Here is a 16,353-nt window from a genome sequence, read left to right on the forward strand (position 1 = left end):
TTTCATTCATATCCTTGTTGTTTTCATTCGTAATCTAGAGTTCTTCAAGTGTTCTTCATCTTTTTCACCGATTATTTAGTGTTCTATGTGCTGTCTTAAGATTCTGTTCGGTTCATCTTATTCATTTGGTGTTTTCAATCGGTGCAACTTGTTCTAAATTCAATTTTGTCCAGTTTGATATATTACATATAGCAATTGTGTTTCTATTTGTGTTCTTGATTTGTTCTTGCTTTCCTTTCAATTCCGCCAAGTGTTTGTGATAAGGACATGGCACTCATTGTTCAATGAGTTTGGCTTCTCTCTTGGATGGCATTATCCTCCATTGAGATGACCTTAAGCCTCCTTAATTGTTGTGTCAATCCAACTCATATCAAATGTAGAACCCAAACCAATTTTTAATAGAGTTTGTTCCGGCCGGTTGACCGGGATCATCTTTGCACGTGGCTTGTCCTTGCGAGCTAGGGCACCTTCGTTTGCTCCGTCAAAGACACCTGAAAAGAGAAGTGAACAAAGGGGCGCCCTCGCGACCGTTTGCACTCCGACGATCAAGTCAGCTAGCGAGAAACATAAAAAAACTGCACTGAATCACTGAAATTGTGTAACTAGAACTGTGTTGCCCTAATTGCCTTGTGCTCACTGTGAGTGTGCCGCGAAGATAACTAGGGTTTTTTCTGTGTATCTCTGTGTGTATTAGGTTAAAACCCGGGTCTTTTTCCAATGCCCCAAGGTCCCTTTTTATACACCTCTAATCTTTAAAGCGCGTTAAAGCGCATTGAAGGCGTATCAAAACATTCCTTGGAACATTCGAATCTTAACTGAATTAACGCGTACCTTGGCAAACTTTCTTTGAAACTCTTTATGGGCACGTGGGTATTGCCACGCACCCTTTTGACTTGATCGTTTATTCTGTGCAGAGGGTCGCACAACGCCGCCACCCAACTTAGGGTTTTTCCATCGTGTGAGCCCTCTTTTCTGCGAAGTGCTTCTGTTACGTGGGTTGACTTTTTAGGTGCCAACCCATGCGTCCCAATTACTAGTCACTCGCCCTGGGAGTGTATCTACCTTTCTCTCGTACCATGCACGTGGTTTTCCCCTGGTCATGGCCCTCTCATGGGTCGTATCTGTCCGGGGACGGGATGGTACACAAGCCCCCCAGTCTTAATCTGACACTTGTTTCAGCGAAAAGACTAAGGCCTCGCCCCATTATCTACGTGGCATTCTTGCTGACGTGACATTCCTTTGTTCAGTTTGACTTGACACTCCTTGAGAGTTTGACGCAACGTTTTTTGCGCTAAAGATGTGACGTCTTAAGTTGTGCGTTAATCTTTTGACACGTAGCTCGATCCTATGGCTGGGGACGAGTGTTGTTAGCGCTTCCAAGTTAACGTTATAACTCTTCAAAATCGCGCGCGCTCAAGGCATTGTTCCATCCCCTCTCATATTCTCTGCACTGTTCATCTTCTCAGAGTTTCCCCTGCGATTTCTGCTTTCTTCACGCCTTCTCAACCTTTTTACCAATCCAAACGCTCAAAGGTACGATTTTTCTTTATCGTTTATTCTCACCCATTACTGTATTGATCTTATATCTGTCTGGGCTCGCTTATGCCTCTGTATTTGTTGCATTTCCTTTCCCATTTCTCTGTTCCTTTCTCCCTGAACTTCTCGCGTGGGTAGGGGTTTTCTTACGGTTTCTCTCCCTTTTTCCCTTGTTTGCTGAACCCTTTTTTCTTCTCCGTTCTTCAGTTTTGCCAATGGCACGTACCAAAACGACAGCCAACCAACCTCCCCTCAACGTTAACTATAGGGACCTATACCCATGGGCTCCGGTCGAACTGCTCGATGAGTGCTCGAGCCTAGTGTCCACCAAAGCTTGGAGGGACCACATAGGGGAGCCAATTACTTACGACCATCGTGCCTTCGGGAAAAGGCATGATGATGACATTGCAGTGCTCCCTTGCACTCTAGGGGAGCCCGTATGTGGGGATGCTCGGGCCAACAACGGGGTCCCCTTCTTCTACTTCTACCAAGTTGTCTTCAAGCGTATCGAGATGCGCTTGCCTTTCTCCCGGTTTGAGAGGGAGATGTTGACGGAGATTAAAATCGCCCCAGTACAACTGCACCCCAATGGCTGGGCCTTCGTCAAGGCTTTTGGCATTTTGTGCGGCTTCTTCGGGTGCACCCCTTCCGTTGACATCTTCCTGCACTTCTTTGAAGTGAAGAAACAGGGCAAAAGCCTTTGGGTGAGCCTCAGCAATATCCCTGGAAGGGTTCTCCTATCTCTCTTCCAACAATCCTTCAAGGGATGGAAGGACAAATTTTTCAAAGGCTGCTGCTCTGACTACGACCCCTCTACCCTTGACGGTTTTCCCCTGTATTGGGTGAATGAGGTCAAAACCATGAAGTCCAAAACGCTGGATGAACTGCCCTCGAACGATCGATAGGCTTGCCAGATCTTGACCAGTGTGGGGGGCTTCGAGACTGCCACTTTGATAAGTCTAGAGTTCAATGCCGATGCTCTAGCCAATTATATAAGTATGAATGTTCTTCTCAGTAGCTTTCTGGCCTTTATTTCTGTTGAATTCCTGTTTGATGCCTGATTGGTCTGCTCCTTTGCGTTATAACTTTAGCCTGTGCCTAACTCCTGCTATACTTGTCTTTCTTGGTGTAGATTCTAGAATGGATAGGCAACGACGGTTGCGATTGGCCCAAGTACTGAAGTCCAAAGATGGGGCTTTGGCGTCTCCACCCTCAACCTCTTCTGCACCTCCATCTTCTCCTAACCCCCAGCCTCAATCTGCAACAACACCAACGAATCCAACAAACCCAGCTTCTCCCGGTCCACTTCCAAGTTTTCCACCTCCCATCGCAGCCGAGGGACAAGTCTTCAAACGACAAAGAACCCAGCATGCCCCTCAGATGGTTACCTCCGCTACTTCCTCCTCTCATGGGGCGGAGTCCTTAAGGGAGGATCCCCCGAGCGCCCCTTCCCCTCCCCAATCAGTGCATCAGGAGAGGGGGTTTGAAACTGAACTTGTGGGTGTTCTCCCCCTGCCCCAGAGCTCCCTCTTCCCATGCAGGAGTCTTTAAGGGGATTTCTGAGCCTGGGATATGCTAGTAGCCAAGCTGAAGAGCCTCAGAGGGAGAGCATGTACTATTACATGGGCCTCTTCATGTCTTGTGCCTATACTTGGCACAAACAGTCCAGGGCCAGAACCGCCCAAGCTTCTGCCTTCCAAGTTCTGGAGAAAGAAGTTGCTTCTTTGAAAGAGGGGCAGGAGAAGGTCAAAGAGGAGAAAGAGAGGCTAGTCGCCCACTGGGGGCGTCAAGAGGGTGCTTACAAAGAATCCATGAGGGTGGCTCAAAAGGCAAGGGAGGAGGCCAAGAAACTTGAGGATCAGTGTGTGAATCGGGAGCAGTCACTGGGAAAGACTGAGGTCGCCCGTGCAAACAAAACTGATGAATGCTCCCGGTTAACCACTGAGAACGAGTCCCTTCAAGCCAAAGTTCAAGAGTTGATTTCTCCCTTGGCCTCCAAGGACCAAGAAAAGGTAGCTCAAGCTGCCAATTTCAAAGATGTTGAAGAGAAGCTGGTAAGGGAGTCTGCTACCAGTTTCGCTGAGGTGTTCGCAGAGGCCCTTGTTCAGGCTGCTTGTGCGAACCCAGGCATCGACGTTTCTGGGTGCAGCCCCTTGAACGAGGTGGTCGACGGTAAGCTGGTGCCTTTGGAGGCTTCTGAGAAATAACCCTTCCTCCTTACTTTGCTCATTGTTACCTTTGCTTAAATTTGCCACTATTGTGAACTTTCATCTGTAATTATAACTCTTGACCTTTACTTAAATGTTTATTTTAAACTTTATCTTCACATGCTTCCAATTTCTTTTGCGCTTTTATTTGCTTTCCTTTCTACATCGAAGGCCCAACTGGTGCTTGCCTTCAATGTATTTCTCGGTTGCTTATCTTTCATTCTTTAGGTAGCGCGTGTTTCTTCCTCTTATTCTCTCTTCGTAAGGCGTGAGGCACACCCTCTGATGATTCATGCTTCTACGCTTCTTCTTTTTAATCTTCAAATTCTTTTTTCCCTCTGAACTTGTGAAATATTCAACCTGCTCCCTATCCACCTTTCCTGGGCCTAAGGCCCTCATAGCCGAACGCAGTACTGACTTTCTCATTGACTTAGGATGAAAAGGGGAGTCCCTTCTTCCTTGGCCTCGACATCGCTCAAGGGCGAGGAGGACTTATCTGTTCTTCTGTGGCCTCAACATCACTCGAAGGCAAGGAGGACTTATCCTACCTGTGTTGGGTGTCTACGTTCGAGGGGAGACCTGCTCTGGGCGTCCTCAGTGTGTCCCAATACTTTGGGACAAAAGTCGCGCTCTGGTGCCCACGCCCATGGGGAGGTCTAAACAATAGTACCGTATCGTCCATGGTGTGTCTAAAAACACCGAGGTGTAACGTTTTAAACATCAGACGCTGGGGCTAGCTGTTCATACTTGAGGAGGGGGCGTTCCGAAGGAATCCCTTAACCCTTGATCAAGGACTAGGCACCCAGATTTTAGCTTGCATCTATCGCCTGATACCGAGGCCAGCTATTCATACCTGAAGAGGGGGCGTCCCGAAGGGATCCCTTAACCCCTATTCAAGGATTAAGCGCCCGGGTTTTTAACTCATACTGATATCTGGCACCGGGGCTAGCTGTTCATACTCGAGGAGGGGGCGTCCCAAGGGAATCCTGATCCTGCCTGTTGACCAGAACGTTGGAACTTGCCTCGTCAAACTTGGATCGACATGTGCACCGCTTCAACCTCCGTCCTTCGTCGCGATCCACCTCAGGAACCTGTAAAAGAACAGAGCGGCGTCGCTGCGGCCGATCGCACTCCAACGCCCAAGTCAGTGACCGAACCACCAAATACTAAGAACAACACTCAAGAACTCTCAAGGAGCCGTGAACCAATTCTCTCTCACAGTATGCTCTAGAAACTCGCAAGCGTAAAGAAGACAATCTGAACGCGCGTACCTCAAAAGTTCGTTGGGGAACCCTTAAATACCTGGTCACTTTCTCTCTCCTGGCAGTTACAGACCTGGACACGTGGCTCGCATCCAGCTGTACACGTGCCATCATCTGGAGCCTCCTTGACTTGGGCGCTGCTTCTGACTCTACTTTGGCTAAGTTATTTACGCATGATATTGCTCAGTGCATAGCCAACTTGGAGCGCGATCTCTACTGGAATTGGCGAGTTAGGGTACCCTCGTACACCTTCCCTGTGGTCTCGCCGGCCGCCTTCATAATCTGCACCATCTTCATCTTCGGCGATGTGCTTGCTCCGGCGATCTCTGATCACTTGGTCGCCTGAGTTTACATCTGGCGACTTCATCTTTAACCCGGTGATCGCCGGTTCTGGTATGCTGGAGATCGGAGCACGCCAACTTAATAACTGGCGATTTCACGAACCCCCCGACTTCCTTCCCTTCTGCCAACCTGGCGTCTCGTCAACACGCCTATACTGCAGCTTGGTGCCACGTCATTACTTCCGACTACCAGGGCGGTACAAATCCCTTAACCCCTGCTCAAGGACTAAGTGCCCGGGTTTTAACTTATACTAATATCTGGCACCGGGGCTAGCTGTTCATACTCGAGGAGGGGGCGTCCCAAGGGAATCCCTTAACCCCTGCTCAAGGACTAAGCGCCCGGGTTTTCACTTATACTGATATCTGGCACCGGGGCTAGCTGTTCATACTCGAGGAGGGGGCGTCCCAAGGGAATCCCTTAACCCCTGCTCAAGGACTAAGCTCCCAGATTTTACTTATACTAGACATACCTGTTATCTTGCTCTGAACTTGGCTTCTGCTTGATTATCTGGTGGTGACGCCTTGTGCTGGCGACGCCCTGTTCTAGTAACACCTTATCTTAGCGACGCCTCATCTTGGCGACGACTCATCTTGGCGACGCCTTATCTTGGTGGCGCCTCAAGTTTTCGTCTTTGTTTCTTTAACCTTTGATCTTACATTCGAATGAGGGAAAAACTATAGCAAAGATATTTTAACTTTTCCTTTCTTTATTTAGGTGACCTCATTAAAAAACCCCCGGGAGGGAAAAAGAGTGTCCCCTTTACAAATTTCAACTGGAATAACATCAACTGAAATAAAACTTTAAATTTGCCGCATTCCAGCTACGTGGGATGGGGCTTCCTTCTAAAGTCTCTAGCTTATACGAACCATTCCCTTTGACTTTGGTTATTCTGAACGGTCCAGTCCACTTGGGAGACAACTTGTTTTCTAATTCGTAGGAGTGGGCCTTCCTCATGACCAGATCACCCATCTGGAATTGTCGCAGCTTCACTTTGGAGCTGTATTGACGCTCCACCCTTCTCTTCACGGCCTCGGCCTTAATTTTTGCTTCTTCCCTAGCCTCGTCTATCAGGTCCAGGTTCACCCTCCTTTCTTCGTTGGATTCTTCCGCCACGAAACCCAGGAAACGAGGCGAGGTTTCATGGATCTCTACTGGGATCATGGCGTCCGCTCCATACACTAAGCTGAATGGTGTCTCCATGGTGGAGGATTGAGGCGTGGTATGGTAGGCCCATACAATCCTTGGCACCTCTTCTGCCCATGCCCATTTAGCCTTCTCTAATCTGCGCTTCAATCCTCTCAACAGAACTCTGTTTGTTGATTCGACCTGCCCGTTTGTCTGGGGGTGTTCGACTGACGCGAACACCTGCTTGATTCCTACTTCTGTACATAACTTTCCCAACTGCTGGCTCGCGAACTAGGTGCCATTGTCTGAAATGAGACGCCTTGGCACCCCAAAGCGACATATAATGTTTTTCCAAACAAAGTGTTGTACCTTGTGGGCGGTGATCTGTGCCACTGGCTCTGCCTCTATCCACTTGGTGAAATATTCGATGGCAACGATCAGGTATTTCATCTGCCTTATTGCCAATGGAAACGGGCGTAGGATATCAATTCCCCAGGTGTGGAAAGGCCACGGGCTGTATATGGATCTTAACTCCTCTAGCGGCGCCTTGTGCCAATCGGCATGCTTCTGGCACTGCTTGCAATGCTGGGCGTATCGTACACAATCTTCTCTTACTGTTGGCCAGAAGAAACCTGCACCTATCACCTTGGACGCCAAGGATCTTCCTCCAACGTGGCTTCCACAAATACCTTCGTGAAGTTCAGCCATTATCCTGGTGCACTCGTCGCCGCTTACGCACGTCAAGATAGGGTGCGTAAACCCATGCCTGAATAATATCCCATCCACTAAGGTGTACCTGGCGGCGTTCCTCTTAGTCTTCTTGCCTTCCTCTGGCTTTGCTGGGAGGATCCCATCCGCCAGGTATCGCCTGTAAAGGGTCATCCAAGTGTCACCTTCCTCCAAAGCGCACACTTGTACACTCCTTTCTTCACCTGGCGAGGCTACGTAAGTGCTGATGCAAGGTGCCCTCACCGTCTCTTGACTCAGCGAGCGATGACTCCTTGGTTTCCCTCTTGTTGTACCAACGTGAAGGACGTCTACTCTGTTGTCTGCAACGAACTTTCGCGGCGTCTTGAGGGTCTCCTGTATTACGGTCCTCTGCTTTCCCCCCTTGCCTGAGCTGGCCAGCTTGGCAAGTAGGTCAGCTCTAGCATTTTTTTCCCTGGGGACGTGCACTAGCTCAAACGCGGCGAAGGCTCTTTTCAATACCTCGACATACTTCAGATACGCAGCCATCTGTGGGTCCTTCGCTTGGTATCCCCCCGTTACTTGTCCCGTGACTAGTTGTGAGTCACTCTTTGCCAAGAGGCTCTGAGCACCCATTTCTTTGGCCAAAAGCATCCCGGCAATCAACACCTCGTACTCTGCCTGGTTGTTGCTTGCCTTGAAGGCGAAACGCAAAGCCTGTTCGATAAACACCCCATTAGGTCCCTCCAGGATTATTCCAGCTCCGCTCCCTTGCTGGTTGGAAAATCCGTCTACTGAGAGCATCCACTGTGCCCCTGCTTCCACCTCTTGAGGATCTCCTCCTAGTGAAAGTTCTGCTACAAAGTCAGCATAGACCTGGCCTTTGATGGATCCCCAGGGCTCGTACTGGATGTCAAATTCTGAAAATCCCACTGCCCAGCGTACCATCCTCCCGGCCACGTCTGGCTTCTGGAGTACCTTCTGGATGGGAAGGTCCGTCATTACCACCACCGTGAAACTGTGGAAATAGTGGCGAAGCCTTCGTGCTGAGAACACTACTGCTAGTGCTGCCTTCTCTAGTGACTGGTATCTTGACTCGGGGCCTTGCAATGCCTTGCTTACGAAGTATATGGGTCTCTGTATTTGGTCTTATTCCTGGACCAGTACAGAGCTAACAGCCCATTCTGTTACTGCAAAATATAGGCGGAGGGGGACGCCTACTTGTGGCTTGCAAAGCACGGGTGGCGTCGCCAAGTACTCCTTCAACTTGAGGAACGCTGCTTCGCACTCGTCTGTCCACATAAAACGACTATTCCTCTTGAGGCATTGGAAATAGTGGTGCCCCTTTTCCCCACCAGCTGATACGAATCTTGACAATGCTGTCATTCGCCCCGTTAGTTGTTGGACCTCCTTCACTGAAGTTGGGCTCCTCATGGCGATGATGGCTGCATACTTGTCAGGATTCACTTCTATTCCTCTTTCCGTGAGCATGAAACCCAGGAACTTTCCTGCCTCTACACCAAGACGCACTTCTCCGGGTTCAACTTTAGGTGATACTTCGATATGGTAGCAAACAACTCTTCCAGATCAGCTGCGTGTCGGCCCCTCTCGTCCGAGGTCACCACCATGTCGTCAACGTAGGCCTGCACATTCCTTGCTAGCATCGGTGCATGGATTTTGTCCATCAATCTCTGGTAGGTGGCGCCTGCATTTTTCAAACCAAATGGCATTACCTTATAAGAGTAGCTACATGTATCTGTCATAAACGCCGTTTTGCTTTCGTCCTTGGGATGCATTTTGATCTGATTGAAACCTGAGAATGCATCAAAGAAACTCAGCATTTTGCAGCCCGAGGAACTGTCTACTAAGGTGTCAATGTTGGGGAGTGGGTATGAATCCTTTGGGCATGCCTTGTTCAGATCTGTGAAGTCCACGCACATCCTCCACTTCCCATTTGCCTTCTTGACTAAGACTACGTTGGCGAGCCACTCCGGGTATTGTATCTCCCTGATGTGCCCAGCGTTTAGCAGCTTCTGAGTCTCTTCCTCTATGACGAGGCATCGCTCCTCATTGAACTTCCTTCTTCTCTGCCGCACGGGGCGGGCCTTTGGGTCCATGGTAAGGCGATAGGATAAGAAGTCCGGGTCGATACCTGGCATGTCTGCCGCGGTCCATGCAAATGCGTCCAAGTGCCGCGAGATCACCGCCGTTACCTTCCCTCGTTCTTCCTGGCTCAAGTGGCGTCCAAATTTGAACGCCTTGCCTTCTATATGACTTTCCACCGCGTTGTCCTCTGGATGGGGCTGATTATGTTGCACGCCTGCCGGGCGAGACTCGTTTATGGGGTCCTCTTCCATGGGCGTCGCCTCCTCGGGCGTCGCCTTCTCTAACTTTCCTTCCACAAGCAAGGTGCCGCAGCGTCTTCCCTCTGTGCACGCGTCATCTACGGGCATCGCCTCTGTAGGTAAAGCGTCGTCGGGCGTGGACTCTACGGGCGTCGCCTCTCCTATGGGTTCTAGCTCTGTTGCCGAGCCCGAAACGAGAGGTCGTTCAATTACCATTACCACGCCTCTCTTTGTTTTCAAACTATTCTCATAGCACTTTCGGGCTTCTTCCTGGTCTGACTTGATGACTATCACCTTGCCGCTAAGGTCTCGCAACTTCATCTTCATGTGGCGAGTGAAAGGTACTGCCCTCAATCTGTTTAGGGCGGGTCTGCCCAACAAAATGTTATAGGCTGAGTTGGCGTTAACCACCAGGTATCGGATACTTTTGGTACGTGACGCCGTTCCATCAGTGAACGTCGTTCTCAGCTCCAAGTACCCACATACCTCCACTGGATTATTTGCAAAACCGTACAAGCATCCGGTGTAGGGCCTCAAGAGGTCCGGGGACAGCTGTAGCTTGTTGAAGGTTCCCCAGAACATGACATCTGCGGAACTGCCCTGGTCAACAAGAACCCTATGTACCTTTCTTCCTGCTGTAACTACTGAGATGACCACGGGGTCATTGTCGTGCAGGACAACATCCCGTAGGTCAGCCCTTGTGAATACAAGGTCTGATTCCCAAGGGTCGTCTGGAAATTCTTCTGCCACTGAATTTACTGACCTCACATACCTTTTTCGTTGGAGGCTGTGGGCCCCCCACCAGAAAATCCACCAGAAATGGTGTGAACCTCTCCATGGACTGGCATCTCGTGTGTCTGGCCGTCCTCTTGTACTGTCGTGGCTGCCGTTATAGGGGATCCTACCAGGTAATCCTTTAGGAAGCCACTCTTCACAAGCTCATCCAACTGGTAGCCCAGCGCCAAACAGTTGTTAATATGATGTTCAAATGCTTCGTGGAATTCACACCACGACTCCTTGTGGGGACCCTGAATTTTATCGGACTTCGCTGGTGGCCTCAACTTGTCTGTTATGTTGCGCACAACGATGAGGTCTTTGAGCTCCACCACAAAGTTATGCCTCAGCGATCTATTCCCCTCTCTTCTTCCTTCAGCTCTGGTCCTTGGCGGGGCCCTCCTCGCCTCGTAGGTGTGCTTTCTGTCTGGGTTTCTTCTTTCCGTGGCAGCTTTGTGGACCCTAGCGGGTTGTGTGCGCATCTGCGCCCTTGGTCGTGCAGGTGTAGCGGGTATGCACTTCTCGTATGCCTCGCCCTCTGAGGCAATGTGCTCCAACGCTCGTCGCCTCACTTTATCAAAGGTCTTGGGAAGCCTGCAGTTAAGCGACTTACCAAAAGACCCGGGTCATAATCCCTTCCTGAATGCGTATACAATCATGGGTTCATCGGTAGTACCCACCTTCACCACTTGTGCTCCAAAGCAGCTTATGTACTCCTTCAGGGTCTCACCTTGGAATTGTTTCACGTCGAAAAGATCGTACAAAACTGGGGCTGGGGCTCTGTTGGCCAAATAATGTTCTCTGAACAGCCGCGAGAGCTGGGCGAAAGACGTGACGTGGCCCTCTGGAAGGCTGATGAACCAATCCATAGCCATTCCCGTCAGCGTGCTCATGAAAAGCTTGCACCTTGCGGCGTCAGAACCGCCTACCAGCAACATCTGTGTGTGAAACGCTATGAAGGTCACCTTGGGCCCTGTAAACGTACTGGGTATCGCCGTCTCCAGGATTGCCTGCGAGAATGGTGTTGTGAATTCCCTAGGTGGGGATGCGGCTACAGTTTCATCTCCGCCGCGCCACCCACAGCGCAACTCCTCGTTAGTACGATGGAGTTCGTCGTTTCTTGCTTGAGAGGATGCAAGATCTGCTCGCATGCGATCCTGCTCTACCTTCAAGGCCGCCATTGCGTCCTGCAGCCCTTGCATCATGCCCATCAGTTGTTGCATGGTCATTTCTTCGCTCCTAGCGCGTGCTGGTATCGCCGTCTCCAGGATTGCCTGCGAGAATGGTGTTGTGAATTCCCTAGGTGGGGATGCGGCTTCAGTCTCGTGGTCATGGTTTTCTGGAAATTTTCTTAACTTGTCTGAGTATCAAGAACTGGAACTGAGAATCTTGTGTGATGGGACTAATGTTTTTTATCGGGCCCCACGGTGGGCACCAAATGTTCCGGCCGGTTGACCGGGATCGTCTTTGCACGTGGCTTGTCCTTGCGAGCTAGGGCACCTTCGTTTGCTCCGTCAAAGACACCTGAAAAGAGAAGTGAACAAAGGGGCGCCCTCGCGACCGTTTGCACTCCGACGATCAAGTCAGCTAGCGAGAAACATCAAAAAACTGCACTGAATCACTGAAACTGTGTAACTAGAACTGTGTTGCCCTAATTACCTTGTGCTCACTGTGAGTGTGCCGCGAAGACAACTAGGGTTTTTTCTGTGTATCTCTGTGTGTATTAGGTTAAAACCCGGGTCTTTTTCCAATGCCTCAAGGTCCCTTTTTATACACCTCTTGATATTAGTTGCATTGAGCATAAACACTTTAGAACTCTTAAGAACAACATTATAGGAAAAGAATAACAACAATTAAAGGATCAAAGAGAGCTTGAATAAAGGAAAACGAAATCAGAACCACAAAAACAACAAGCTGAAAATAGAATGGTTGCAAAGAAGCTTAAGGAGTCATCAATGGAGACCAAGCCTTCCAAAATGATGATCCAAACTCATTATGAGTGCTATTTCCTTGTACACAACCTTAGAACAAGATACAAAACGTAATTGAAAACAGAAACACCAAGAACCGAACAGAAATTGAAGAATAAGCTAAAAAACACAAATTCAAACGGTGAAAAGGATGAAGAACACTAAAACATTGGAAACTACCGATTGAAATTGCAAGAGATGAAAGAATGAACACTTATTGAATGAAGCTTGCTGGATTTGAGAATTTGGAACTGCATTCACGCCACTTGGAGTCTTGTTCCAAGATAAGTGAAAGGTTGCCGCCACTTGAAGCTCACCATTGGCACACAAGATAAGGCAAAGGAAGAAGAAGACAACAAGACTCACAATTTCTCTCTAAACTTAAGTACAGTTTCTCTACTTCTAATTTCCAATTCTGAATTTTACAAAGGCAAGCACCTTATTTATAGCCTAAGAGGTGCTAAAAAATAGGTGGGAAAATTCAAATGAAACTCATTTGAAATTCCCACAAAAAACAAGTCACATGGGAGGTGTGACCTTTTTCTACTATGACACCTCCTAAAAACTACACCTACACCCCCCTACTAAGTCACATGGACAATGTGACTCTCTCTAATAGATTCACACCTATTTATTTAATATCCACACCTCCTACAAGAGTCATTCAAATGATGCTCTTTTATTTAATGCTCGCCCTTTCCCCTCATGGTTTGTACTTGGGCTTCTTGGGCTTGGGCCTTCTTGGGCTTGGGCTTTGGGCTTGGGCCTCATCTTTTGCAAAGACTAATAAGAAGAACTTTAAATGCTTTGGCCCTTGTCCATTCTTCCTATTAACAACATCTTTTTGATTCTCATCACCTCTAATCTTTAAAGCGCGTTAAAGCGCATTGAAGGCGTATCAAAACATTCCTTGGAACATTCGAATCTTAACTGAATTAACGTGTACCTTGGCAAACTTTCCCTGAAACTCTTTATGGGCACGTGGGTATTGCCACGTACCCTTTTGACTTGATCGTTTATTCTGTGCAGAGGGTCCCACAGCGCCACCACCCAACTTAGGGTTTTTCCATCGTGTGAGCCCTCTTTTCTGCGAAGTGCTTCTGTTACGTGGGTTGACTTTTTGGGTGCCAACCCATGCGTCCCAATTACTAGTCACTCGCCCTGGGAGTGTATCTACCTTTCTCTCGTACCATGCACGTGGTTTTCCCCTGGTCGTGGCCCTCTCATGGGTCGTATCTGTCCCAGGGTCTCCCAGCAGTGGCATGGGTACTTCACGAGTCAGGTTTTCCCCCTACTGGTACTAGAACTTGTGGCCTCGAAGCCACCTTTCTCTTCCCTTTGTCACTGTTCTGAACTGTCGAGGCCCGAAGCCTCCTTGCAATGTCTTAGCTTGGCAATGATTTAACTTGGCGGTACACTTGCTTTACGATGCCTCTCTTGGGCGATGCCTCTCTTGGGCGATGCCTTACTCAGGCGATGCCTCAGCAAGGCGATGACTCGAGCGGTCAACCTGTTGACCTCCTTCCATGGGTCCCTGGATGGGTCCCACAATGTGTTTACTTTGACGTTTGGTCAACGCCCGGGGACGGGACGGTACAGAGTTAGAGAGCCAAGGAAGGAGTGGAACATCAAATCCAACGTGAATAAGAACCATACAGTTTGGAATGAAAAGTTGTCGTATGCTTTTGTTGTGTGGAAAGGATGTGATATGATTCCAATAGCACAATATGAATGATTCTTGACATTCTTAGGAATCATCTTGAGTTGGACATGAGATAGGCACTTTATGATAGAATTGGATCAAGGTTCTATGTTCAAGAACTCACCAAGACTAGTACAAAAACCCAAACTCATATGGAAGTTCCGTGTATTGTCAAATTGAATAAAAAACAACAACTAGAAAAGAAGAAGAATCAAAGATGAACGACAGAAAGTAAATGACCGAAGCAAAAAGCAATAGAAGCTAGAAAACCGAACTGAAAAAGCAAAGGAAACAAGCTAAGACATGAACATAAAAAGAGAAGGAAGGAAAGAGAAGAGAAAGCTCATGAAAATGGAGGATTGGTTGGATGATCACGCCACTTAGAGGATGGAGACTCTAAGATGAGTGTGCTATGCCGCCACTTGAGGTAACCAAGAACACTCAAGATAAGACTAAGTGAGGAAGGCACAAAGCTCTCCAATTCTCTCTCAAATGGAGTAGAGTTTCATTAATACAAATTTCCAATCTGCAAAATGCAAGGGCAGCACCTTAATTTATAGCCTAGAGGTGCTGAAATGCAAAGCTAATTAAATTCAAAAATTCCCCCCAAATTACATGAAAGTGGCGCCAATCCTAGAGCATGAGGAAGGTGTGACCTCCTCTCTTAGTTTGGCACCTCCCTACCTATTACATCTACACCTCCCTACTAAACGCACACCCCCCTAAGACTCCTAAACTAAAGACCTAAAGATGCTTTTACAAAAGAAGTTTCTTATGTTTCCCTCTAAGCACCTTCAAACAAAGAAATTACAAAAAGAGAAAAGAAACGTCCATTAGCTCCTAAAGCCTTAAACATGCTCCTTGTAAGCCTTTGAGGTGGGCTTTGAACTCCATGAGCGTCCTCAATTTGAGCCTCAACCTCTTCTTGCTCTTGATGATTGGCCTCCATGTCCACTTGAGCTTGATCTCCATCAGGATGTAAGGGGGAAAAGAAGAATGTATATCCAATAGCTTTCAAGGCGGAGGTGGAACATTTGGGGTGGTTAGATAACTACTTCATTGGTAGAACTAAGGAACCAAGTAAGGCTAAGGATATGAAGAAAAGTTTTATATTGGGTGCATTTAATTTCATTCTTGTGTGTTTCCTGGGAGGTAACTGCGTTTCCTGGGAGGTAATTGCGTTCTACTGTCTGGAGAAGATGCGAGTTTGAATAAAAAGACTAGATGAAAATATAGAGTGGTTTGAAGCAATCTTTGAAGCTATTACCCCTTGGGAGAAGGACTTTATGGGGTCAGAAAAATATGTTTGGGTCCATATTAGAGGGCCTGCCCCTGAATCTGTGGATTAGGCAAAACATGGAAAGTATAGTGTCCATGGTCGGAACGCTTGTAGAAATTGTCAAATATACTTTGGAGATGGAAGAGCTAGAATATGCCAGAGGCTTAATTAAACTACCTGTAGCAAGAGAGGTTCGATGGATAAATTGTAAGAAGATTAATGAGACTATGTGTCAAATAGCTATTGAAGAAGAACCTGTTATTAATATTAAAAAGGATTATATTGGTGAATGGGAAAATCATTCGGAAGTTTCGTAGGGAGGGAGTACGGTGCATAAGAAGATTCAGAATTTGGGAGAAATTTAATTGTTCATGGCGGTGTTGGAGAGGAGACGACGATGGAGGAAGTGGAGGGGTTTCTCTGTAGGGAGTCACAGAGGCCATACACGGAGAGAGAAGACAAGGATGCTAACGTGGAGGACCAGCAGATTAGTGGGCTACAAAATACTAGGCGCATTAATAGGTAATTGATGATTTAGGTGGCCAAGATGGGTGTTTTAATGAGGCAGTTGTCGATTTAGAGGAGGCGTTTGGGCAATGTAACGTTGCACTTAATGAGGTAGGTGATCAGAGGCAAACCCTAATAGAGATAAAAAGTTTATATGTTGATATTGGGCCTTTTGAGTGTCACTGGGCCCAATTCCAAACATTTGAAAAAGGGGTGTGCTTAGCTGGAATAGGCCCAATGATTAGTGAAATTGAATTTTGCGGGGCAGGAAGTAGGGCCGACATGGTCCTAGAACACACTAACTGCAGCCTCTTTACCTAACCGTCAGCGCTCCCCTAAGGCGGTGGGGTAGTTGCGGCGGCGTCTTTTGTGCAAAGCGAAACTAGGTCCAATGCACGAATTGAGGAGGCCACTGCCACACAAGGAGTTGCGTCATCGTCCTTCGTCGAGGGGCTGCGTCGTCGTCCTCCACCGCACAAGGAGCTGCGTCGTTGTCCTCCGCCTATGGGACCAGTTGCGACGCCCAAACGGTGGCTTTCGCAACCTCATTGGATGCTCCGTCGTCGCTTCATGCCTACGAAACCAAGTGCGCTGCTCGAACGAAGGTTTCCTCCGGT

The 16,353-nt window shown here is 48.2% G+C and overlaps 2 protein-coding genes across 2 annotated transcripts; both read right to left on the bottom strand.

The window, feature by feature from the left end:
- Nucleotides 1-6,130: 6,130 nt before the first annotated feature.
- LOC137815675 (uncharacterized) lies at nt 6,131-6,547 on the bottom strand. Its single transcript, XM_068618787.1, has one exon. The coding sequence runs from the start codon at nt 6,545-6,547 to the stop codon at nt 6,131-6,133; it is 417 nt and encodes a 138-aa protein (XP_068474888.1).
- A 216-nt stretch (nt 6,548-6,763) lies between these two features.
- LOC137815676 (uncharacterized) lies at nt 6,764-8,161 on the bottom strand. The gene has a single exon (XM_068618788.1). The coding sequence runs from the start codon at nt 8,159-8,161 to the stop codon at nt 6,764-6,766; it is 1,398 nt and encodes a 465-aa protein (XP_068474889.1).
- Nucleotides 8,162-16,353: the final 8,192 nt, after the last annotated feature.

The sequence above is a fragment of the Phaseolus vulgaris genome, chromosome 1 (assembly GCF_000499845.2).
Source record: "Phaseolus vulgaris cultivar G19833 chromosome 1, P. vulgaris v2.0, whole genome shotgun sequence".
In the NCBI taxonomy this organism is placed as follows: domain Eukaryota; kingdom Viridiplantae; phylum Streptophyta; class Magnoliopsida; order Fabales; family Fabaceae; genus Phaseolus; species Phaseolus vulgaris.

Bases quoted from the DNA above. Each gene is read 5' to 3' on its own strand.
- LOC137815675 (XM_068618787.1), bottom strand. From the start codon at position 6,547: ATGGAGACACCATTCAGCTTAGTGTATGGAGCGGACGCCATGATCCCA.
- LOC137815676 (XM_068618788.1), bottom strand. From the start codon at position 8,161: ATGACGGACCTTCCCATCCAGAAGGTACTCCAGAAGCCAGACGTGGCC.